The sequence below is a fragment of the Tenrec ecaudatus genome, chromosome 1 (genome assembly GCF_050624435.1).
Source record: "Tenrec ecaudatus isolate mTenEca1 chromosome 1, mTenEca1.hap1, whole genome shotgun sequence".
Taxonomy (NCBI): domain Eukaryota; kingdom Metazoa; phylum Chordata; class Mammalia; order Afrosoricida; family Tenrecidae; genus Tenrec; species Tenrec ecaudatus.
The window spans coordinates 52,487,826-52,511,622 of record NC_134530.1 but is presented as its reverse complement, the minus strand read 5'-3'; the positions used below and the strand labels follow the sequence as shown (position 1 = coordinate 52,511,622).

The 23,797-nt window shown below is 56.2% G+C and overlaps 1 protein-coding gene across 1 annotated transcript in view; it reads right to left on the bottom strand.

The window, feature by feature from the left end:
- Positions 1–2,608: 2,608 nt before the first annotated feature.
- Positions 2,609–23,797, bottom strand: part of PTPRU (protein tyrosine phosphatase receptor type U) — an 87,549-nt gene continuing 66,360 nt past the window's right edge. The window contains exons 17-31 of the mRNA XM_075538802.1: positions 21,315–21,505; positions 20,563–20,638; positions 20,030–20,106; positions 14,185–14,221; positions 13,510–13,607; positions 13,300–13,416; positions 12,407–12,561; positions 10,789–10,924; positions 9,879–10,028; positions 8,364–8,537; positions 7,106–7,246; positions 5,218–5,343; positions 4,950–5,107; positions 3,893–4,028; positions 2,609–3,693 (exon numbers count right to left, since the gene is read on the bottom strand). Coding sequence (XP_075394917.1) covers positions 3,631–3,693; positions 3,893–4,028; positions 4,950–5,107; positions 5,218–5,343; positions 7,106–7,246; positions 8,364–8,537; positions 9,879–10,028; positions 10,789–10,924; positions 12,407–12,561; positions 13,300–13,416; positions 13,510–13,607; positions 14,185–14,221; positions 20,030–20,106; positions 20,563–20,638; positions 21,315–21,505 — 1,835 coding nt within the window. The 3' untranslated portion in view covers positions 2,609–3,630. The remainder of the gene's footprint in view (positions 3,694–3,892; positions 4,029–4,949; positions 5,108–5,217; positions 5,344–7,105; positions 7,247–8,363; positions 8,538–9,878; positions 10,029–10,788; positions 10,925–12,406; positions 12,562–13,299; positions 13,417–13,509; positions 13,608–14,184; positions 14,222–20,029; positions 20,107–20,562; positions 20,639–21,314; positions 21,506–23,797) is intronic.

Below are 23,797 nucleotides of genomic sequence, written 5' to 3'. Positions count from 1 at the left end.
TGGTAATCTGCACTGAAGGCTGCGATCTTTCTTTTTCATCTAAGGACTCAGAACCAAAGTCTAGGCAAACATCAAACTTGTGGTAGCTACATAATTTAAGTCCTCCTCACTTTCAGCAAGCCAGCTCCATGTAGTGTGTGGGATCTTTAATGAGCAAACAGCCACATAAGAGATCTATGATCTCTGTGTATGTGCTCAGAGTAAACGAGGAAGAAGGAACCCAAAAACTCAGAGAAGAACCTGATCCAGAATGAGGTGGTGCCCAGCTACCACCCTGACCCCCTGGATCTGGAGCATAATAGACAGGTTCTTAAAGAATGAGGGAGAAATATGGAACAGAGCTGAAATTCTTAATGAGGCCAGACTTGCTGCACCAGTTGAGACTGAAAAACTCCACAAGACTGTCACCCTGAAACACTCTTTAAGTTTTGAGCCAAAGCTATTCCAAGAGGTCTTTTAGTCAAATAACGTGCTGTCTCCTAAAACAAATGAAACCACCTATGAGTGAGATATTTCTACATGTGCTTGCATGAGGGATTTCACAAGTTCATGGGAAAGTGGAATTACAAGATGATGAAATTTTTCCAGGAACTTTTTGAAGCTCCCTCATATATAGGGCAAATATATCCATGAATAGAATGGAGCATAAGGGGGCAGACGTCTTACATTGTGAAAACTTCGTAGCCATAACCAAACAATGTGAAGGAATCTCTCACTGGGTTTAGGGGCTCAGAACCACAGTCTAGACCAGCGGTTCTCAACCTGTGGGTTGTAACCCCTTTGAGGGTCGAACAACCCTTTCACAAGGGTCGCCCAATTCATAATAGTAGTAAAGGGTCGCCCAATTCATAAAAGTAGTAAAAGGGTCACCCAATTCATAATAGTAGTTGTTATGAAGTCTTAACAAAAATAATTTTATGGTTGGGGGGTTACCACGACATGAGGAACTATATTAAAAGGTCACAAATGAGGAAAGTTGAGAGCCACTGGGCTAGGCAAACATAAAAATTATGGTAGTTACATAATTTCATGTCAACTTGAAGATCTATAAAAGTGTACGTGTGGAGTTTAGCCTGTCAATCAGGTCACAGCATGATGGTGCCTCCTTGTGGGCGTGACCTTCTCATAAGGAGAGTCGTGGGAACCTTGTCCTCTCTCTCTCTCTCTGCCTTCACCTTCCTGCTGGCGAGCCACTCTGAGACCTGCCAGAAACACACCACTGGATCCATGTGACTTGGCTCCCACCAGCCTGTGATCTTCCTGCATTCTGCATCATCGCATGTGGCTGTGTAAGTCTGAAGAGGGCCGCTGGACTAGTATCAGATCGGATTTAAGGACTTGAGTTGTGCTTGGCTGGGCTGTTTAATTACTTCTTGATATAAAGTTCTTTCTTACACATCTATGAGTGTCTCTAGTCAACCAGGCCTAATACAAAAATCACTTGGTATAACAGTCCCCAAAGACAATATTCCAGTCTACACGCTAATGAGCATGGACTGGACTCTCAGACATTTGTGAATGGCCATCAAAGGTGTGACTACTGGCCGATCCTTGCCTGCAACAAGGAAGAGTGAAGAAAAGCAAAGACACATGGAAACCAATAGGCTGAAGGACCACGTGAACCTCAGTCTCCATGACCCTGAGGCCAGAAGAACTAGATGGTGCCCAGACACCACTACCGGCGGCATTCAACCCTGTGGTCCAACCTTCGAGCAAACAAGACATGCTTAGAATGTGAACAATAACACTGGGGAGATACATGCATCTTAGAACAGGGACCATCCAAAATCAAAAGGACAGCGTTTGCACAGGGATACAGCTCAGTCGGCAGGAAGGGATGAGACAGAAGGAAAACGGAACTGGTAACAATGATAAAGGGTGTTGTTACATCAAGGTCACAAACTGTGTTGGAATTATTGGATGGGAAGTCCAGTTGCTCTGTAAACATCCACCAAGCACAATAAAACATTCAAGATGTCTAACCCCCCCCCCCTGAGTGTCGTGTACGTGTAAAGAAAGCATCTCTATGGGACCAAACGGGGAAGACTTAGGCCACGGCTCAGATGAGAAGGCAAGAGGGCAAGGAAAACGGATTCCTGGAAACAGAGCCATGAGAATGGAAACAATGAGAAGTTTGACACACTGTGTAAAATGCCACCAAACAATCTGTGTGTAAATTATAACCTAGGACCCTAGTTCACAGTCGGTGAGCCTTGACCGCACACACAATGACATGTTGTCTTTGTATATATCCATCCACAGAATTGTGAGGCTGCCGCAGGACGGCCGGGGGCTCCTTCAGTTGGACACAGGGTTGCTATGCATGGGAACCCACTTCACAGCACCTCACACATAAACAAAGCTGAAGCCACTGCCTGGTGGGAGCAACAATGGCAAGGCCCTCCGGAGCTACCTCAGAAATGGAAGGCCCTGAGCAGAGCGCTGGTCGACACCTCCATTTAATGGAAGGAAAACTGAGGCCAGAGCAGAGCCCAGGAGCTCCCAGTGCACAGGGCAGCTAAGAGGAGGGAGTGGGGCCCCAGTCAGGCTGGTCAGACACACAGCAGCTCTGCGGCATTCAGAGAGCACATTTATTTACAAAGCGCTTTACAAACATTGGCTTATGCCTCCCCACAGCCCCCTGCGAGGTAGGTCAGTAGTCTTAGCTACAGTTTACTGATGGGGATATTGAGGCACGGAATGGGGATGTGGCCTGTCCCATTTTAAAGAGAGCTTCCCATCCACCCTTCACAAAACAACAAAATAAACCAAGAAAGCAAAGATCTTGACCCCCAAAATACCGCTTCCTTCCTCCAAATTCTACGGGTTTTCTGTACCCCTCCTCGGGCACTTCTCTCTCCCCAGAGCCATGGGAAGCTCGCGGTCCGGGCACTGTCCGGCCTTGCGGATTGTCACTGGCCCAGGTTGAGCAGGCCGCCCAGTGGGGCCTGAAAGCTATGGGTGGGGAATACGTTGGCTTCATTCTGCAGAGGGTGGGTCAGGCGGGAAGGGGTCCCACATGGGACTGGGCAGAGATGGCCAGACCCTGGTTCAGAGAAGCAGAGGTGGGGTGGGGTCGTGAGCAGACACTCCGGGATGGCAGGAGCTGGGCTAGAGGAGGGAGCTGCAGGCCCCCTGGGAAGGGAAGTCAAGCTATGCCAGGGGCAGAGCAGATTAATACCCTGGGAGCCTCAGGGGCTGGGCCAACCCGGATTGCAGAAGCCACGCCCCAATTCATCTTCCACCCATGCCCAGCGGGCAGAAACCTCAGCCTGGCACCGCCTGTGCAGGGCTCCCCCATCTCCGCCAGAGATGGAGTCAGGGACTCGGGCCTGGATCCCACCAAGCTGGCCCCTCAGCCTCCCTGGGAGGCCCTCTGGGCCCGCACAGATCACAGGATGCTGCGGAGGTGGGGCAGGCCGCATCCTTGGTGAAGTGGCCGGCTGGCCCACAGCTTGCCCTCCAATAATGACAAAGGGTCCTGCCCACAGTAGAAGGTTCGGCGGTCCCTCCAGTGCTTCCCCTAAGGGGTCAGTGACCAAGCAGGGCTGGACACCTGGGTCCTCCTCGGCAGTCCTGGTCAGTGGGCCTGGCCCTGAGTACACAGTGGGTGCCTCAGGCTCGGGGCTGCTATCTGGACTCCAGCCCCTCCAAGAACTCCAGGGCCACGTCGTAGCAGAAGTGGTACTGGTCCTGCACGGGGAGAGGAGGGGGACACAGGAATCAGGGGCCAAGTCGGCCTTAGTGCTAGGTGAGGGGGAGAGGGCCCACCCGGGGAGGGAAGGGGAAGCCTGGGGGGAACGCTCTGACCCTGGAGGGCCAGAACCCAACAGCCCAAAGTGGGGGCCAGGCAGAGGGGCGGCCGGGGGCTGGGCGCGGGCAGCGGCCTCACCAGGGTCTCCACCATATTGGGCTTGTAGTTGCGGAGCGTTTTGGCAGCAAAGAAAACGTCGACCAGGTTGTGGCAGCGGATCATCTCCAGGACCGTGGCGCAGGCGCAGAAGGTGCCACTGCGGCCGCCCCCATTTCTAAAAGAGGCAAACCAATGGTCTGCGGACAGAACTAGAGGAGAAGGGCTAGGCAGGAAGCAAAAATAGAGAGGACAGAGACTGGGGAGCTCCGGCGGTGGGGTTGGAGGAGGGTGTTCAGAATCTTAGAGGGTGGAGAGTCCAAGGCTGAGACTGACTTCCTTAAGGCATCTAGGAAGACAGATGCTCAACACACGGACTGTGAGATAAAGGCGGCCGTCTCCCACCCCTACCCCCAACCCCCCGCCCCCTGCCCAAGAAAGCGGAGGGGCAAAGGCAGTGACCGGTCAAGTGACAGCTGGGCAGTAAGCACGCGCCAGAGTGTAAACTGGAACTGGGGTCCTGGGGAGAGTGCCCACCCCTCCCACCCGCCCTGTGGCTGACCCATGGGGTACACACACACACACACACACAGAGACCCCGTAGCCCACACACAAAGACTGTGACTCCAGGGACAGGGCCTCCTGGGGGCCGGGGGCTGACTGGGCCCTAGCCCCCTCTTTAAGTACACTCTGGTTCTGAGGGCCCCAATAGTTCGGGTCCCTGCCCCAGCTCCCGTGGGTCCAGTCTGGGGCCCAGGAGTGGCGGAGGCACCAGGCGGGCGTGAGCAGACAGATTTAAGAGAGGGGGCATATATATACATGTAGCAGGGGGTGGAGGAATTCATAAAGGAAGGACTGCGTGCATGAACAACGATTCCAAATCCTCTGGCTTTCAACGTAACTCTCACCTCAGGGGATGAAAAAGTCTGACATGGGGCTTTTGTCATTGGCAAGGTCAAAGGTCTCAGAGAACATTCCCTGATGGTGGCTGGGTTTCTCCGAGGCAGGCTGGGCTGCCCCGTCCTCTGTGGGGCCAGACTCGGGGGCTCTCTCCTTCTGAACCCTGCCCTCCCCGCCCCCCTGAAGGGCCCTTACTCACAAGCAGTGCACAACGGTGCGTCCATCCCCACTCTCCGCCTGCCACCTGTCCACCTCGGCCAGCAGGTGCAGGAAGGCCTTCCGGGAGTCAGGTGTGTCCCGGTATGCAGACCAGCGCAGGAACTGGAAGTGTCGCACCAGCAGGTGCCCCTCCTGCAGCTGGGGGGTGCAGCACCCAGAGAGGGGGACAGCGGGGACCTCAAGAGAAGGCCATGAAGATGACCCCAACCACCACCGCCACTCTCACCGGGGCTCTGTAGACCACTCACCCGAGACACGTTCTGCACCCGGAAGACCCGGGCCACCACGTCCTCATCCGCAGTGCCCGACACAAACTCCACCTCCATGAGGCCATACTGCTGCCGGCCTGGCTCTGGCCAGTACTGTAGACAGGGCTGGGTACCGGCACCGAGAAAGGGGAGCTGAGTAGCGCCGGGGGAAGGGGTGCATCTTTGCTCACAGCCACCCCCAGATGTCTGCACCTGCCCTGGGCTCCAGTGTGCCCACCACGGCCCACCCCCTCACACCACACTCATCCAGAGCTTCTGGTTCCCACCGCTGCCCTCACCACAGAGCACACTGGCAATGGCACCGACTCCCACGGCCGAGTGTGCAAGGCTGTTCCTTAGTGTGCATGAGCAGGCACGCTCCCATGCACAGGTGCAAACACACACACAGTTCTCCCAGTTGGAGAGGGAACCTGGGCCGGCCTCTTCCTCTCCCTGGGTCCCAGACTCCTCTCAGACCAGGACATGCTTCCTGCCTGACTACAACCTGGGAGGCGGGGGTGCTCCCTTCCTCTCTCTGCCTACTTAGGGCCCTGTGCCTGCTGCTCGCTCCCTCTCCTTGCCCCACCTCACCTAGCTAAAGCTCCTCTTGCTACACCTTGAAGCCTGGACGCTACCTCCTCCAGGAAGCCCCCCAGGACACGCTTCCCAGCCTCCTCTGGCCCCTGTCAGCTCCGTGATGGCCTTTCCCCCTATGTGCTGTCACCGTCTGCTATTATACTTGCTCCCCCTGGACCCTGAGATCCTGGGAGAGACTGTGTCTTCACCCTCTCCCACTGCCCTCTGCAGGGCCTGGCACAGAACCACCTGCGGGAGAAGGTGGTTAAATGAGTGAGCGAGTCAGTATACAGTCACAATGGCCAGTGAGTATCCCTCAGGTCCCTCCCTCCACCCCAAAGCATGTCCTGTCTACTGCTGGGCTCCCCTCACTCCCGCCCAGCAGAAAGACACTCAGTGCCCAACTCATAAAGAGCCTGGTTCATGAGGTCTTCTGGAGATGGCCATCAGGAGGCGGCCACGCCCTCCTGCTACCCTGACGCAGAGACTGGGGGGAGGGGGTTCTTAGAGACATAGGGGTTCAGTCACACTGCTGGAAGCCAGACATCTATACTTTTCCAAAGCTCCAAGGAGTCCCAAGGTCAGAAAGGCAACGTCTGGAAAGACCTCAGAAGTCACGTCACCCTCATCAGCGTCATCCCTGCCATGCCCCAAGTGCCTACTACATGCCAGGCAGCGCATCGTCCTGAGCATCTACCATGCATATCCCTGGTCGCGATGATGGCCCTGTGGTGCCCTCCATTTTGCAGAGGAGGAAACGGAGACCCAGGGGGGCACATTAGCTTTGCCAAGGCCACCCGGTCTAAAAGGGAGGTGGCCTGGGCTTTCCTCGGCCTCAAAAATCCCAGCAGGGGCAGGCTGGTCACATGACTGAAAGAGCGCAGGCTCTGGGCTGAGCAGCCCACCATGGGAGACACAACTTGGCCACTTGGGGACCCTGGAGAAGCCACTTCACCATTCTGGGCCTTAACGTCCCTCCCTGAAGTCCTTCCTCCTGGAGGGGATCGCAACTGCGGAGCATCCCTAGCATCAAGCAGGTGCTCAGGGGTCCTGGTGGTACAGTGGTTAAGCACCTGGCTGCTAGCGGAAAGGCCAGCCTTGCAAACCACCTCTGGTCATCTGCTTCCAGGAGGAGGCCAGCTCAACTGCACCTATCTCTGTCCGGGGCCCTGGTCACCACGGCTCGGGGACAGGAGGTGTGACTTGTCAAAGGTCACACACGGAGGTGGTGGATTACTCTGGGGGGTCACACCCCTGACCCCAACTGGTGCCCCAGGGCAGCAGCAGCCTGTCCGGCCAGCGGGCAGCTCACCCAGGCGGAGTTGGACTGGTTCAGCTGGTTGAGCATGACGATGGACGTGCATCCGTAGTCGTAGACCAGCCGCCAGAAATCAGGCGTGGTGCTCTGCAGCGGGTGCAGGGTCACGATGAAGGCCGCACTCCGCGTGTAGCTCTGCAGGAAGGCGGGAGTCAGATGGCCCCCACCGGCCAGAGCCCCTGCCCCACCCGCCCCACAGCATGGCACTGCCTCCAGCCACCCACTGCAGACGGTGGCACACCAAGGCCTGCGCTGACAGGGCGGCCCCCAGGCCTCTAGAGCACAAACCCAGGGCCCCTGGGAACCGAGCATTAAAACATGGAAGCTCCGACATGGTGGGCAGAGACTGCTCCCTGCCTTAGGGCCTCCAAATCTGCTGATCCCACCACCTGGACCCTCTTCCCCAGCTGTGCGTGTCGCTCCCTGCTTCCCTTCTTTCTGGTCTTTGTTGGACTGCTACCTGCTCTGGGAGGCCCTCCCTCACTGCCTCACTGAAAACTGTCAACCTGGTGTCCACCACACCCCCAGGGAGCACAGCTTCCGCTCAGCTGTTTCTGTAGAAATTACCAGTGCTCAAGATTCCGTAAAGACTTGATTATTCACTGGCCTGAAGGTAAGGGCCAGGAGAAAAGGCTCCCAGATTCACCTGTGCCCGGCACACGGCAGGGCTTCAGTGACAGTCCCCAGTACATGCACCTCGCCTCCTCCTGCCAACTCCATGGCTGCACCACTGGTGACCCCGGCCCAGGCTCCCAAACTGGGTACAGGAGTGAAGGACTAGCCCCTCCAGACTAGGGGCAGAGGAGGGGGCTCCCAGATGTTCCTGGGTTCTCCAAGAAGGGCCAGAATCAGGCCAGGGAACAAGGCACCACTGCATGCTAGACCCTGGAACAGGTTCCAGCTCCATTGCCCCAGGAAGAGCTCACCTGGCCCCACAGGTCCCAAGCCCCATCACAGCACCCCTTCTGGTCTCCCCAAATCCCCACGAATCCCTCATCCTTTCTAGGCTCTGCTGGACCTGCTCCTGGAGACAGCCCTGCCTGGACTCCAGCTCCCAGTCTCAGAGCAATGACTGAGGGGGGAGCACCGGCTGGACCACCCTCAGTGGGAGTTCACTAGGGACAGGTCACTGGGGTGGAGGGCTTGGTCCCCAGGAGAGTAGTGGTCTCCCTCTCCCTCAGAATCCTCAGCCCTGCTCCCTCAGCTCCTGGCCCTTCCCAGGGAGCCCCAGGCATCGCCCTCCAGGTCTCACGTCAGTCAGGGCGGCGTTAATGTAGTTGTTGGGGTCTCCGTCCGTGGAGATGAGGAAAGGCAGGCAGCGGTCGGGCGGCAGGACGTCCATGCTGCGGTTCTTGTCTCGGTTCCGGGGCAGCAGGGCGATGCTACACTCCTCCACGTCCAGTGGGGGCGTCACCGAGTTCAGTGTCTACAAGGGGAGGGATTGGGGGTGGAAGGGTGTCACGGCGAGTGCTCTCTGCATCTCTTCACAGCCCTAAATGGAGGACTAGGCTGAGCTACTTAGACCACACTTGTGGGGAAACTGAGGTTCAGAGAGAAATGAGCAGGCAGAACCCAGCTCCCTGTCTCCTGGGCCAGCTGTTCCCCGGGAGAGATTACCTGCACTCAGGCCCCCTGGCACCTGGGCGGAGCCCACCCCTTCTCCATGGGGTCCAATCATATGTTACTGCAGGTTGGGACAACCCAACTTGAAAGCATCTTCGTGGATCTGCTTGGCCCAGGCACTGGGGGAACAGTGACAATCACAATGACGCAGGGGCTCCGGAGTCCGTTCCAGCTCATCGCAGCCTCGTGTGGCTCAGCCTAGCTAGAGCTCAAAGCTAAGGGTTGGCCTCACCCTGGATAAGTTTCTGTAGCTCTCTGCCTCCACTCTCCGGAACCATAGAAACGGCTTGTGACAGGCCATGGGACAATCGTGAGAATGAAATGAGATGATGCCCAACACTGAGTCTGGCACACACACAGGCTCAAAAACCAGAAACATGGCTGTGACCATGATAGCTAACCACGACAAGCCCCAGTGCCGCACATCTTCCATAGAGGGGCACCCAAGCAGGAGCCCTGGAGCAGAAAGGACATCTGGGGACTCTGCCCACCCAGTGATGATGGCTCTTGGACGTGTCTCTGGAAAATAGTATTCCCCCATCTAAGTGATTTGGGTGAAGCTGGTCCCATTCTCAGGATCAGGTCTGGGGCACATGACCACGGCCTGAGCCAATCAGCGTGTCCATCCCTCTGGCCCCAGTGACTGGCTCAGGTACATCAGAGTCTGGTACAAGACTTTGGTTAGAGCTGCTGGGAGCTGGAAGTGCTTCTTCCCACTGAGCGTGCAGAAAATAGAGATGACTAAGCCTGGTCTTGCCGGGAACCCGGATGCAGGCATGAGAATACAGACAGGCCTGAGGTGGACAGAGACTAGATACAGGCATCGCTGTGAGCCCCTGGATCCAGCCATCACTGAAGCTGCCCCACCCTTGGACTTTTCACTTCCATGAGCCAGCTGAGCTGAACTGTTGTCACTTACAGCCAAAAGAAACATGACACACTTTACAAAGGTAGATATCAACCATGTTCATTTGCTCATTTGTCATTTATGGGTAAGACAACTACGGTGTGTTCAGCAGCCCAAGTCAGTCTGTAGCTGTGGCCTCAACCTGGTCCCTCCGGGTTGTCCTTCAATGTCTTCTACCGCATAAGGATTTCCCAACACACTCATACACCCACACATTTACACACATGGATCCCACACCTGGAACTCTTCCCGCAGCTGGGAGGAATTACTCTGAGGGTCAATGCGGATCATCTCCTTGTAGGTGGCCTTGAACTCGCTGACAGGGATGGTGGTCTCCCCACACAGGCAGGCTTCCAGGATTGCATCGTGGATGAAAATGTACTGCTCCTAGGATGGGAGGCAAGACTATGAGGAACCAAGAGGGCCTAGCCGCTGGAGGTTCTGGGTAGGGATGGGGACTGGAACAGGTTGAAGGTTGTGACAGGGGTGCTTTGAGAGAGGGTCCAACCATGTGTTACTACAGGCCGGGCCAACGGGCCAGTCCTACTTGAAGCAACGTCTCAGGGGTCTGGTGTCAGGGGGAGTGGTACTAACAACAAGACACGTTGCTGTTGAGTCCGTTCAGACTCACAGGCACCCTGTGTGTTTCTGAGCAGCGTTTCCCTGCAGGTCTTCAAGGGCTGTAATCTGATAGAAGTAGGTCACTTACAGAAGTAGTGGGCCAAGGCACCTCTGGCTGGACTCCAACAACAAGCCTTCTAGCTAGATGCCAAGCACCAGCTGCTCCTAAGAACAGCTGTCACTTACTGAGAACTAGGTGCAGGGCACTGCGCTACGTGCTTTCTCACATTCCACCCTTTTAGCAAGCCTGTGAGAAGCTCCACACAGTGGCAGGCCAGGCCAGGGCCTCACAGCGAAGGAGGGTAGGTCATGATTACAGAGCCCGTGGCCTTGGCCCACGGCTGCTGGGCCTCACCTAGCAGAGCACTGTGGGGCGGAGTTGGGAGAGGCTCGACAAGATTGGCAGGAAACCCTGGGGAAGGGAGGAGCCTCAGGGCATCCTTGGACCCACTCCACATGTTCTGAGCTCCTCTGAGCGGAACCAAGGGCCTGGCAGGGAAATTGGGACAAGGCTGGGGCCCCACACCTCAGTCTGGATCATGTTGACTCGCCGGGAGCAGAGAGTCTTCACGCAGTTGTAAATGTCCACCACGCCCTCACACTCCGCCATGTCCAGCATCACATCCAGGACGATGTAGCAGCCTGTGCGGCCAGTACCAGCACTGGAAAAAAAAAAAAAAAAAAGAGTGACCCCAGGCCAGTGACTTGGTTGATAAGCCTGTGACACATAAACTACTTTCAAACTAACAACAACCAAAAAAGCTCTTTCCCCCTGGATTACTCCAGAATCTCCTGCACATCCACGTCTGATACGTCACAAGGTGAAGGCCCTGAGGGAGCTCCCTCCAGCCAGGTGCTCCCTTGCAGTGCCCAGAGCAGACTGGGTCACTGTGCTTGCGGCTGTCTAAGCCACGTGCTCAGCGCTGGTGGGGCAGAGGACAGCAAGATTTCAAGGGTTGGCAAAGACATACAGAGAGTGACTCCCATAGGCCACCAGTGCTGGAATTCGTACCACCGCTCTGGAAGACTGCACGGCCGTGTGTGCGGACGCCCAACGTTCACACGCCCACCCATCCCACACCCACACGGACCCAACAGAAACACGTCCCTATGTCGGCCAGGAGAACACTCTGGCGACACTAGCCATAAAGGACCACAAGCGGAAACAGGCGGCAGGTCCGCCGACAGCGGAATGGGTTGGCCCATTGTGGTTTACTGCCCTCCGGGACGTGATACAATATGGATGAGGATGACGAGCATACGGGTGAAGGGAAGACGTCAGGGCCCAAGAGGACATACTGTTCGACTCCCTTTGTGTAAGGTTCAAAAGTAATCTAGGGCAGTTCCTGCTCTGAGAGGGGACAGGGGATTGCTTCCGGGTGCGGCGACTGTTGTCTTTCTTGATCTGAGCGCAGTTTATTTCACAGGTGTGTTCCGTTTGTGAACATTCATTAAGCTCTATATATACACTTAGGATTGGCGTGCTTGGCTTTATGCACATCAATCAAGTTTTCTTTGGAAGAGATGGCATCTTAAAGGGGCTTCAAGAAGTCGGAGAGATGATGGCTTGGGGATGGCAGGGCAGGGAGGAGGAGGTCTAGCATGTGGCACTCAGAGTTCATAAGAATCCAAGGAGAGGACCCGAGACCAGACACGGGGTCAAGATTGGTGGGCCCCGTGAGGAGGAGGGTAGCAGGGACACAGAAGCCAGTCAAGGAGCTGAGGAAGGCAGGGGGAGCAGAGAAGGCCAGGTGGTGCAGAGCCCGGGCCCGGGAAGCGGAAAGCCCCTGGAGTGTGGCTGGAGACACAATCCCCCTAGGCCCAGGCTAAACCTAATGGGCAGCAGGAATACACTGGACAGTGCTGGCCTCAAGCCCACCTGGTGCCCTCCCAGGCCCTACCCCGCCTCCAGTATCCTCTTGGGATCCGAGACAACAAGCTTCACAGGACTTGGAGGCCACATGAAGGTGAAATCCTCAGAGTTCAAGTGCAAAAGCCAAGGAGGTTTGGCTGGGGGTGGGTGGGTGGCGGGGGCTGGGGGAGGCGTTCCCTCCTGCCATCTCTCTCCCAGCAACGTGAGTCCAGGACGTGTCCCCTTCAAACCCAACTTCCCTGCTTCTCCTTGGGATTCCCAGGGCCCGCACCTGCAGTGGATGACAATGGGCCCAGCATCGGGTGGGGTGGAGACCTTCACGCGCCGGATGAAGGCCAACAGCCCCGTAGCATGGTAAGGGACGCCGTGCTCTGGCCATGCCGTGAAGTGGAACTGTCGGACCTCGTGCCGGGCAGAGTAGCCTCTCTGGGGGAGGAAAGCATCATTAGCAGCAGTGTCGACCGTACACTGACGGCGTGCTAGGCTCTCTCTACAGCCCAGTGCAACACACAGGAACTGTGCAGGGCAGAAAGCAAGGCCCAAAGAGGAGCCACTGGTCCGAGGTCAGGCAGATAGTACCCAGACTCAGACCCATGATGGCCCAACACCTAGCCACCCCTGCCACAAGGTTGTGGTATGAGCCTGGGAGATCATTTTGACTCTCCAGGTCTTGGCTGAAAAGGGAGAAACTGTTCTTCCCCTGCGGAGTTTCCAGAGTGGATCAGATGCAACCAAAGCAGGACTCCTGGCCAGTCATAGACAGCCTGTTGTGAGGGATGCAACTATGCTGAGCCTCACCTTCCTGAGCTGCAACATGGGCTAATGGCAGCTCCCCCCGAGCCCATCCTGCAGAGCTTCCTAGGCCTGAAAGCTAGTGTGGGCAGTGGGCTCAGCAGCACAGTACTCAGGACAGAGCAAGAGCCAACCCTGACAGCCACCATCTCCATCCTCATCACCCCTACTGCCTCTTACCGAGCCACACAGGGGACAGCCAAGGCAGCACCAGCTTCCCGTCCCTCCATGGGTCCCCCAGCAGGCAGTTACCACATGGCTGCCTCCTCACCCCTCCTGCTCCCTTTTCATACCTGGGCTGGGGCAGCGGGCACGTGAGAGGTGGAGGTTGCTCTACCCACCTACAGAGATGCAGGTGATGCGGAGACTCACCCGCTCCAGGGCAAAGGTGCGCACGACGTATTCGGCAAGGGTCTCTGTCTTCAGTAGCGTGATCGTGATGTCTCCGTACATATCCGAGTCTTCCGGCCAGTAGCGGGAGCATTTCACCTGGAGTCGGCAGCAAGTAGGCTTCAGGGGGCTCATCACCACAGCCCGCCACTGCCAAGGCCCCCATGGCACGCGTGCCACACTCCCGCTTACCCGGCCCACCTCCACCAGCTTGGTGATCATGACGACACTGGAACAGCGCTCCTGCCACACCATGCGCCAGAAGTCGTAGACCATCTCGGGCTTCGGCCCTAGGGGCACGGGGGGTAGGGGGGTCTTGTCCCTGAGACAGGGTCTCCACCCAGGGCCGGTACACCCTGTAGCCCAGCACTGCCACCCCAGATCAGGAGCTTTGGGAACCCCACTGTGGCCTTCTTGGGCATCCCACCCTGTCCCAAACCCTGCCTGGAGGGCCCTGGACGTAGGGAGTATCAGGGAAAGGTAGGGGACCCCAATTGTCCGGAGGGAAGTCCAGGAGGCAGAGGTGGAGGGCCAGAGACCCTGCCCTCTCCAAGAGGGCAGTCCAAGGGAACAGACACAGGGCTGAGCCCAAGTGGCCACCAGACGGAGGCAGAGCCACCCCCATGACCTGCCTAGTCCCTCTGCATGCACCACCTGGGAGACAGACAGATGTACCAAGGAGCTGGACAGACTGCACAGGGGAGACACCACCACCTAAGGGGCAGAGGCTGCTGAGCGACAGCGCGAGTCGGGGTCACACAGACAGAGATGCAGAGAGAGAAAGATGGACAGGCAGGCAGGCGGGGAGTCAAGCAGGGCGGACGGCAAAGGCAGGCAGCACGGGGGTGGCGGCGCACACAGAGGTACCTTGAGTGGCTATGAAGTGGTTTGACCTGTGGTAACCCTAGAACAGGAGAGGAAGGCGTGGTCAGGCCCCAGGAGCCAGCCACCCCTCACTCCCCACACATCTTCTTAGCTTGCTTCTCCAGAAGCAGCACCCCACCCACCACCCGCATCCCCAAGACCCCCTAACCAGGGTGACCCGGTCCTCCCAGTCCCTGCCTGAGGAGTAGAATGGAGCTGGCGCACATGTGCCCTCGGTGGCATGACTCCCCTGGGGCTGAGAGGAGAACAATCATCCACCGACAACTGATGTGCGGAGACGGGGTCCAGGACCCAGCCAACCCCAACCACAAGATGCGGTCTTGTCAGCTCTTCTGGCCCCTGCAGGACAATCAGGATGGGCAGCACCCCCTCTCTGCCCTATCCATCCCCAACCCCCACCCCATAGCTTGGTGGGGCCCAGAGCTTGGGAGACCAGACGAAGGCCGCAGGCTGGGAACAATAAGCAGAGGGACTCCTTTAGATTCACCAAGCATCAAGAGAGAATGCTTTTTGGAGAAGCTGTGACGTCACGGCCCCGTACACTATTAAGCACTTTGCCCTCACTGTCTCCCACGCGAGTCCGAGAGCTACTTCCTCCTCCATCCCAGAGCCCAAAGGCTGCGGGGAGGACCTAGCCAGCCCCTGCTCCCTCCCAGGTGCCACGCACCCCTGAGGTCTTCCCACAAGACCTCATCTCTCTGGGAGCGCAGAGCCCACCGGGCAGCCTGGGACACCAAGGCAGGCAATGCAGGGTGGGATGAAGCACTGCAGAGCCGATGCAAGAGAAGACCACCAGGCTCGGCCCTTGGCTCGAGTGCAGGTTCTCAACACACTCAATGCAAGCCTGCCAGGGTTCAAGTCCCCGCTCGACCTCTTGGTAGCTGTACATCCTCAGACAAATCCCTTCTCTAATGCCTCCATTTTCACCTCGATCAAGCACAGGGAGGACAGAAGCATGTGCTGCCTGCGTCTTTGGAGGGGGTGGAGGAAAACACTATGTCCAGGGCTTGGGGCCATTAGTATCATTGTGATTGTCAAGGCCAGCCTGTGGCCTGCAGGACCCAAGTCAAGAGCCCCTGAGTGGGAGGGGAGGTGCTGTGGGAATGAGGAAACCCACTTCTTCACATCAAACAGAGCCAGTCCCAGCCACCACTGCTCTGCCGAGCGGGAGCCCTGTGTCTCTGTGTGCTAGACAGCACCTCTGCATGCCCAGTGTGCACACGCGGCTCCAGGAGAGCGAGTCAAAGGTCTGGCTGGGCTGGGACCTGGATTGTGCTCCCAGCTGGGTCGTAACTGTGAGCAGCCTGGCTGGAGCCCTCCTGCAGCCTCGGTTCTTCCTGTGCAGCATGGGGACAGCAGAGAGCGGGCGCCGCTCTGCCCCCACGTGCCCTTCCCATGACAGTGGTCGAAACAACGTTCAGCACTCCCACGGCCACTCACGTCTAGCCTAACTCCTCCCTGCGGTTGCTTCAAGAGAGGAGACGTGGCCTCTGCTTCATGTCCACTTCAAGGTGAGGAAGGCAGAGGGGCAGGACGGGGAGGGCCCATTTCAGGTCCGGTCACACACGAGGGCAGGCTCGTGGTTGCGGCTAGCTGCCCTGGCGTCACCTCCCCACTCGTGGGAACCCCATGCACAACAGAGCAAAACGCTGCCCGGGCCAGCACCATCCCCATGACGGGTCAGATGACAAGCTGATTTTCGGCAGTAGATTGCCAGGCCATTCTTCCTAGTCTTCCTTAGAGTGGAAGTTCCACTGAAACCTGCTCAGCATCACAGCAACTTGCCAGCCTCCACGCAGCACTGCACACGAAGCACACCGAGCGGCAACTGAGTCCGACCCTACTGCATGGAAAACGAGACTTGCCCCGCTCAACCAGAGTGCCTACGAGCCGCACTTGGCAACCAGAGACCACTTGTGTCTGCCCCACATCCAGCACAGCGCCAGCACCCAGGCACAGATCCATGTAGCTCAGGAAGGGATTTCCACTGAAATTCATCTGTGGGCCCAATCGCCAGTGCGTCTGAAGTTCAACCCTCTTACGAATGTTCCCACAGGGTTCCAACAATCCTGCTTGCCGGTCACATGGAGGATAGCTCCCTCTGTCAACACTACGGTGCAGTCAACCCATAACTTAATTTATCTCAACACCCTATTTGTTTTTGGTTGGTTTTTTTTTTACCACAAAAACTGTATTAAAAATGTGCTGAAAAACTCAACTTATACACGAGTATATATGGTACCTTCATTCTTAATTCTTTTTTTTAAACATTTTATTAGGGGCTCATACAACTCTTATCACAATCCATACATATACATACATCAATTGTATAAAGCACATCTGTACATTCTTTGCCCTAATCATTTTCAAAGCATTTCGACGCCCTATTTGAATAAAGGCTTTGGGAGCCATTAACTCCCAATAGCTGGATATCAATTTCTTAATTACTATGTGTATTGCTGTCCAATTATATGACTGAAATATGGAAATTAGAATGTAGGAAATGATCGAATTGGAAATGAAGGTACCACATCATCCAAGCCTGCCCACTTTGGAGATGGGCATCAGCAGCATATCCCAGGAGCTTGCACCTGGAGCAGGGGGAGGCAGGCACCTGTATTGCAGGTAAAACTGCCAGGGCATGCTGCTGTCCCCCAAAGAGACAGAACCACCTAGTTAAAGGTCAGGACCTAACACAGGGTCTGAGAACTGGCTGGGCCCAGTGAGAGCCATGTGGCCAGAGCAAGTCACTTAACGTCGCGAAGCCTCCGTCGGCCCATCTGTCAAATGGGGGTAAATACGGCACCGACCACAGTGGATCTCAAGTGTCAGGGACACAACTGAAGCTCAGCCAGTGACACTTGCCAAGTGGCATCGGAAGAACTCAGCAGCCAGTCTCCCAAGGGGAGTAAGAGTCGGACACCACACCAGAGGAGTGGGGCTTGTGCATGTCAGGGTGTGCTATGGGCACGGGCGGTCAGCGGCCTGGGGAGTTGCCTCGCTGTCCTCTGACGGGCAGGAAGGCTAGGGATGTCCCCTGTGCTTGCTGAGCTGAAATTTCTCTTTCAATTGGAGAACTTTACAAGCCCACTGTTGGCACACACTTGGGGGTGGGGGAGAGGGGGAGGTGCTAGCCCGCCGAGTCGCTGGTCACCGCTGACAGTGTGGGTCCCTGGGGACTTCCCGCTGTACTCAGGGCAGCTCTGTGCTGTCTCGGAGTTATAACAAGCTCACCGTATCATCATCAGGTTTTCAAAAGCAATGAAGATGGCCTTAAAATAGAGAAAGCACCCAGGAAAGGGGCAAACATCTTTCGGCCATCAAATGTTAGGGAAACAATACTTAAGAAGTAAACCACTTAAGAATTAAGGGATTTTTTTTCATAAAAAGAATTAAAACAAAATGAAATATCCAAACCCATTGCATGTGAGTCAATTCTGACTCATTGCAACCCTACATAGAGTTTCCAAGGCTGTACATCTCTACCGGAGCAGCCAGCCTCATCTTTCTCCCAAGGAGAGGCTGGTGGCTTTGAACCACCGACCTTATGGTTGGCAGTCCAAAGCTTACTGGACAGAGCCACCAGGACTTCTTTAAAAGGTCAAAGAAAAAAGAATAGAATACTAGACTAAACCCCCATAAGTTCAAACGACGGCAAAATTGCGGGCGAAGTGACTAAGGCTGCATTTCAAGTAAATTGGTCAGAAAGCATTTTGAGCCACAGGGAGCCTAACTTGAGGGGGACTGACCCAAGGCTGGCTTTGTTTCCATGAAGACCCTGATCTCTGAGCAGGAGAGTCAGGACCAGCTAGGCACTCTCCTCTGTGACCCAACCCTTCCCAGAGCCCTGTAGAAAGTGTGGCTCATGAGGACCCTCCTGGGATGATGGGGCAGGGGCTCTGGAGGTGACAGAAGCTGATGCAGAAGGGGGAGAGCGCCGCCCCCACCACGACACCCCGGCCCTGCTGCCCTGTCTCAAGGCAGTGGAGGACAGGAAGGGTGCCTTCCAACTAGGGTACTGTTGAGTTCAGCCCTGGGGGGTCCCTGGCCAGGCTACTGAAGTGGACAGTTGGTGTTGGGCACACGAATGGAGGGGAGGGAGGACAGAGACCGAGAGAGAGAGACAGCCAAAGACTGTGAGAGAGTCTGAGGTACAGACAGACGGGAGGAGGAGGAGGAGGAGGAGGGCAGAGAGATACTTACTTCTCGGTTTATCCGAATCTTAATGATTCCAGTGAGGGAACAGTACAAAGCAAAAGAGACAGATATTAGGCCAGAGGCAGATGGAGGGGGATGGAACACAGGAGCGGCCAGAATGGGTGAGGGGCGCAGGGGAGCCGAGCAAGATGGGCGAGGCGGGCAGGACGGAGTGCTGGGAGTGGCCAGGGCCAAGGATACCTCGCACAAGAGCACCTTGACGAGACTGAGGAGAGGCCTCTGCCTTCCAAAGCTGTCCGAGTCTGCGAGGCCAGGCCTGGCCCACACCTTGGCCAAGGGAGAGGATGGGAGGGGTGGGAGAAGGCAAGGAATGCTGGGAAATCTGGGGTAGCGTGTCTGGCCCCCAGGAGGAGAAGAAGAGGGAGAGGAGAGATGACCTCGAGTCCTGACTAGCCCCCCTGCAGATACATGCCTTTTCCTCCTGCCCACCATCAGGCCTTGGTGGACGCTGCTCCCTGCCCGGGGGCCCTCCTCCCCTCTCCAGGCACCCACAGCCCGTCCAGCCCCACACAGCCTGCTATGACTAAGCAGGGCCTGGCATCGGGAAAGCCATCCCTCCTTGGAGCCTGTGTTTGCCCATCTTATCTGTGCATATAGTTAGCTAGCGCCCCACTAGAACACACGAGTTCTAGGGAAGGGGGGCACATACGTCTGTGTTACCTGCTTCTGAACCCCCGCTTCCCAGCACAATGCCTGGCAAATAATGAGTGCTCCAAATATAGGTGATGAATCGTTCCCAAACATGGTTTCTGGAGAGGGTCGGGGAGTCTGACACTTAAGCCCAGGCCTCCCAGCTGCCCAGCCTGCCTCCGGTCCTCCCCTGGTCCAGCCAGGTTCATTAGTGGGCCTTCAGTGGATGGCAGGGCAGCCTAGCTTTGGAGACACAGATCAGTGAGGGTGTGAGTCCTCTGTTCACCACGCACTAACTGTGTGATCCAGCCCAAGAATCTCCACCTCTCTGAGCCCGTTTCCTCGTCTGAAACGTCAGGTCATGATGCTAGCTACCTCGAAGGGTTGGAGAAATTACATACAATGAGATGTTGACTATAAAGTGCTTAGCACCTAGTATGTGCTTAACAAATAGGAGTTATTATTAATAATTAACAAATAATTAACCAATAGGAATCATTATTAACGACCATTCTGATCATGGTCAAAACATAGGAGCCCTCGGGGAAATCTCGCCTCCAGGCTGCCAGTCCAAACTTTCACACTGCAGGCCCCGCCTACTCCTCAGCCTCACAGGGTACTGTGGAAATCCTCCAGCCTCCCCGCTGCTCGCCCCCCTTCCTCACCTCTAGGCCGGCCTGCCTTCCTCTCCCCTGCTTTCTGTCTCACTGAAGTCCCACATCTACCTGGGCCAATCAGCCTGAGGGACATCTTCCCTGATGGCTCTGACCCACTTCTGTCCTCCCCCTCCTCGAGCTCCCTGGCACTGGCTGGGGAGATGAGCAGGGAGGCTCAGGATGCAGCCCGCTGAGCCCCATGTAGGCCCCGGCAGGTTGTCTGGAGAGTGAGCCAGGAATGAGCAGAGCAGGCCAGCATCCCACACACCCCCGGAGTTCAGGGGGTGGCCAGTGGCAGCAGAAATGGCAGGGGTGGCACTCACGTCTATATAGTTGGCGTTGATGTAGTCAGCGTTGGGGTCTCCCAGCATCGGGTGGAGTTTCACGCGGTGCCGATCATCTGCAGACACAGAGCAGGTGGGCATGGGAGTAGGCAAGGCTAATCTGGGGAACCCGGAAAGCAGGGACCATCTGGGAAGGCTTCCTGGAGATCAGGGCCATGGCAGCTGGGCTCCCAGAGGACCAGGGCCAGCCAGTCAATTCTGGGCACCAGCAGGGGCAAGCCAGGCCGGGAGATAGAGCCCCTGTGTTGTGTAAGCGAATGGGGTCAAGGTTGTGTGCTGGTCAGGCACGTATCAGCTGTGTGACTTTGGGCAGATGACTTAACCTTCCAAGCCTCAGTTTCCTCTGCTGTAAAATGGAGGCTATAATACTCTGCACCTCGAAGGGTTACTGAGAGGAACACATTCACACGGGGCTTGGCACAAAGTAACCCCCAAGACTGCCCCCAATTTACTGGCATACTGAGGCTGCCCCCCTTCAATGAGTGTACCCCCCGCCCTTCCCCAGGACTTACAGGCAGGCATGGGCTCCTGCCGTCCACCCTTGACCTTTTCTTTCTTCTTCGTAGCATCCCAGCCGTCAAAGAAGCTCTGCCACATGGGAACGTGGTCGTCAGTAGAGGAAGAGGACCCCTCGTCATGGGGTCCCATCCCTTCAGTGTGGGCCGGAGGAGTGAGCCATGCCAAGGCTCAGCACCAAAGCTAGGGGCTTGCGATAAAGTCACCGCATACCCCTCTGTGAGCCAGGAGCCAAGATCGAAACCAAGGGTGGGGAATGGGTAACTCTGTACACCCCTTTATGAGCCAGAGGTCAGGCGGGTAAGCCCAGATTTGGGCTGGGAAGAAGGTAAAGGTCAGGGTCAGAGTCAGATTAGGATCAAGGGTCATGCCAGAGCCCAGCTGGAAGTGGAGCAGGATTGGAGTCTGCATTTGAGCAGGGTTCGGGATCAGGGTCAGGCTCTACATCAGGTGGAGCAGGTTAGAGGTCAGGGTCAGTGGTGGTCAGGCTAAGATGAGGATGGCACAAGGGTCATGATCAGTGCTCGGGTGGTGATGGAGCTGAGATTCGAGGTCAGATTTCAAATCAGGATTAGGATGCAAATAAGAGTCAAGGCCAGTCTGGGATTAAGATGAAGGGTGGGGTGACAAATAGCGAGGTAGAGTTGGGGTATAGTCGCAGTTGAGGTTGTCAGAGTCGGGATCCAGAGGGAGGAGGCGCCAGGTGGGGCCAGGCGCAGGGTGCGGGGTGCTGGGAGGGGCTGTGCACCTCGTACTCCTGCTTGAAGCCGTAACCCTCAGCCGTCTTCATCTGGTTGATGTGCTGCAGCAGGTCGGCCACGCGCACCGCGGGGTGCAGCTGCCCGGTGTGGTAGGGGGAGCCCTTCCGGCCGCACGGCCGCCGCGGCGAGCCCCCCAGGAGGCTGCTGGCCTCAGTCACCCCACCACTGCGCTGGTCTCCTGCAGTCAGAGAAGGGGCTTCTGACACACTGGCCGCAGCCTGCGAGCCCTGGGGGACTGCCTGGGTGGGGGCTGGTCACTGGATCCAAGGAGCCTGGGGAGGTCTGCCCGGTGGGACCCTGGGCAAGTCCCTTTCCCTCTGCCTGCCAGTCTTCCCATCTGGAAAACGACCGGGATGGATCCTGTGACCCCTTGTTGACTGTGACCCAGCGATACCTTCGGTCCACCCCACTGCTCCCAACCCGGGCACCACCCCTGCCAGGTTTCGCCACACTGTCAGCAGGCGGGCAGCACTCTGCAGAGCCCCAGACAGTCTGTCCTTGCTCTCCATCTTCCAGGGAACCTTCTGGAACACTGGAAACTCAGTAATTAGTGCTATTCAAAGACAAGCAAACCCCGAAATTAGTTGCTGCCGCTGCCACCCCCTCTGCAGACTATGGTGTCACACCTGAATAAGAGGCGTTTCTCCTGAGCAAGCGTTTCCACTGTCAGCCTGTGCAGGAGCCTCAGCCAGTCTGGGGGAACAGTCGAGAGGTTCCCAGCCCACCCCCTACTCCCCACTCCTCTGGAAAGTGATATACTTCCCTGTGCTCTGGCTCTTTGGGTCAGCATCTCAAGGACATTCCTGCTCTACCTGGCCCCAAGGTCAGGTCCTACTAATCCCACAGGCCCTGACAAGTAACCAACGCACTTGTTAACCCTCATTTCCCCCACCTGCTCGGCATGAAAGGCACTCTCTGGTGGTGCGGCGGGCTAAGCACTGAGCTTCGTCAACCTCGAGATCAGCCATCCAAACCCACCAGCCACTTCCCAGGAGAAAGCTGCAGCAGTCTGCTCACAAAAAGGCCTGCAGCCTGGGAGGCCCTAAGGAGTGTTTGGGTCCAAGAGGCTTTCTCAAGCCTCACCCTGCAAGCACTTCCCCAGCGCCTCTCAGACAGACGGTGGCAAGGACTTAAGGAGGACCCCAGTGTGCCTTCACACATGCTCCCCTGTCTCACGCCTCCGCTGTTCTGTCTAGATGACGTGAAGCCCCTACTCATCCTTCAGGTCTCCTCTGAAATGACCCTCACTGGGGACAGGAGGCGGGGGGTAAAGGGGGTACTTCCTTAGTGCCTTTGGTTTCCCTGGCTCCTAGAGCATCCCAATGTCCCCTTTATGGCAATCTGTCCATCATCTGTCTTGCCCCCTTGATCTGAAAGGTCTATAAAGGGAAGAACAGCACTTGCCTAGCTCAAAGCTCTAGCCCAGCCCCGGGTCCAAACCAAACTCCAAGCCATCGAGCTTCACCACGACCCTCGCCGCGACCCCACAGGGCTTTCTGAGGCTGTACATCTTTATGGGAGCAGGCAGCCTCGCCTGTCTCCCATGAGTGACTAGTGGATTCAAACTACTGTTTTGTGGTTAGCAGCTCAACTCAGGACCCACGATGCCACCGGGCTCCTCGGCCCAGGGCATGGCCTGGGACTCCTGCCCAGTGGCTAACTGACAGAATGAGTGTTTCATGGCCGCAGCAGACTCCCCACGGAACTCTACAAAATGCAAACACACTCCTGGCCGGGACCTGGACTGGGCTCCCTCCGGCAGGTGAATCACAAAGAGCAACCGTCTTCAAAGACCTTAAGAATAAACTAAATGGGGCAACTTTTGGAACAGCATCTTGTCACCTATAGAGCTATGTCCTCACAGGTCCATGTATCACTCTTCCTAAGGACATGGGCCCTTCAAGTGGTCACAAAGCCTACACCACCACTACCCCCAAATAACACCGCTTAGATAAAGTCAAGCGTAGTCATTGAATAACGGGCCTACAAGGTGTTTTTAAAACAAGCCAGACCTACCTGGCAATGCTAAAACTTAGCTGGGGACTGCTCACCCATAAGGTGGCCCAGAACGGGGCTTTCTGGCAGAAAGAATTCCGTTATATATAGTTTACCGGATGGATGAGATTACCCGTCACAGGCTGAGATGAGACAATTAAGGTGGAAAGGAAGTCTGACCCCAACTAGCTCAATCCATTAATCAAGTAATCTACTCTGATTAAGGCATCATTTATATAAATGGATATACATTTGAAGTATGCCATACAGGAAGTTCCATACCATAATAACCAACCCCAAAATAGAGAATATCTGTCATTTCTAAAAAGCTTCCTCCTGTCCATCTGCAATCAGTTCCCATTCCGGTCTACTTTCTGTTGTTAGATTTGGTTTGCCTTTTCTAGAATTCCATGTAAATGGAATCATACAATATGCCCTGCTTTGTGCCAAGTCTTGAAGGTAGCATGTTTCTGGG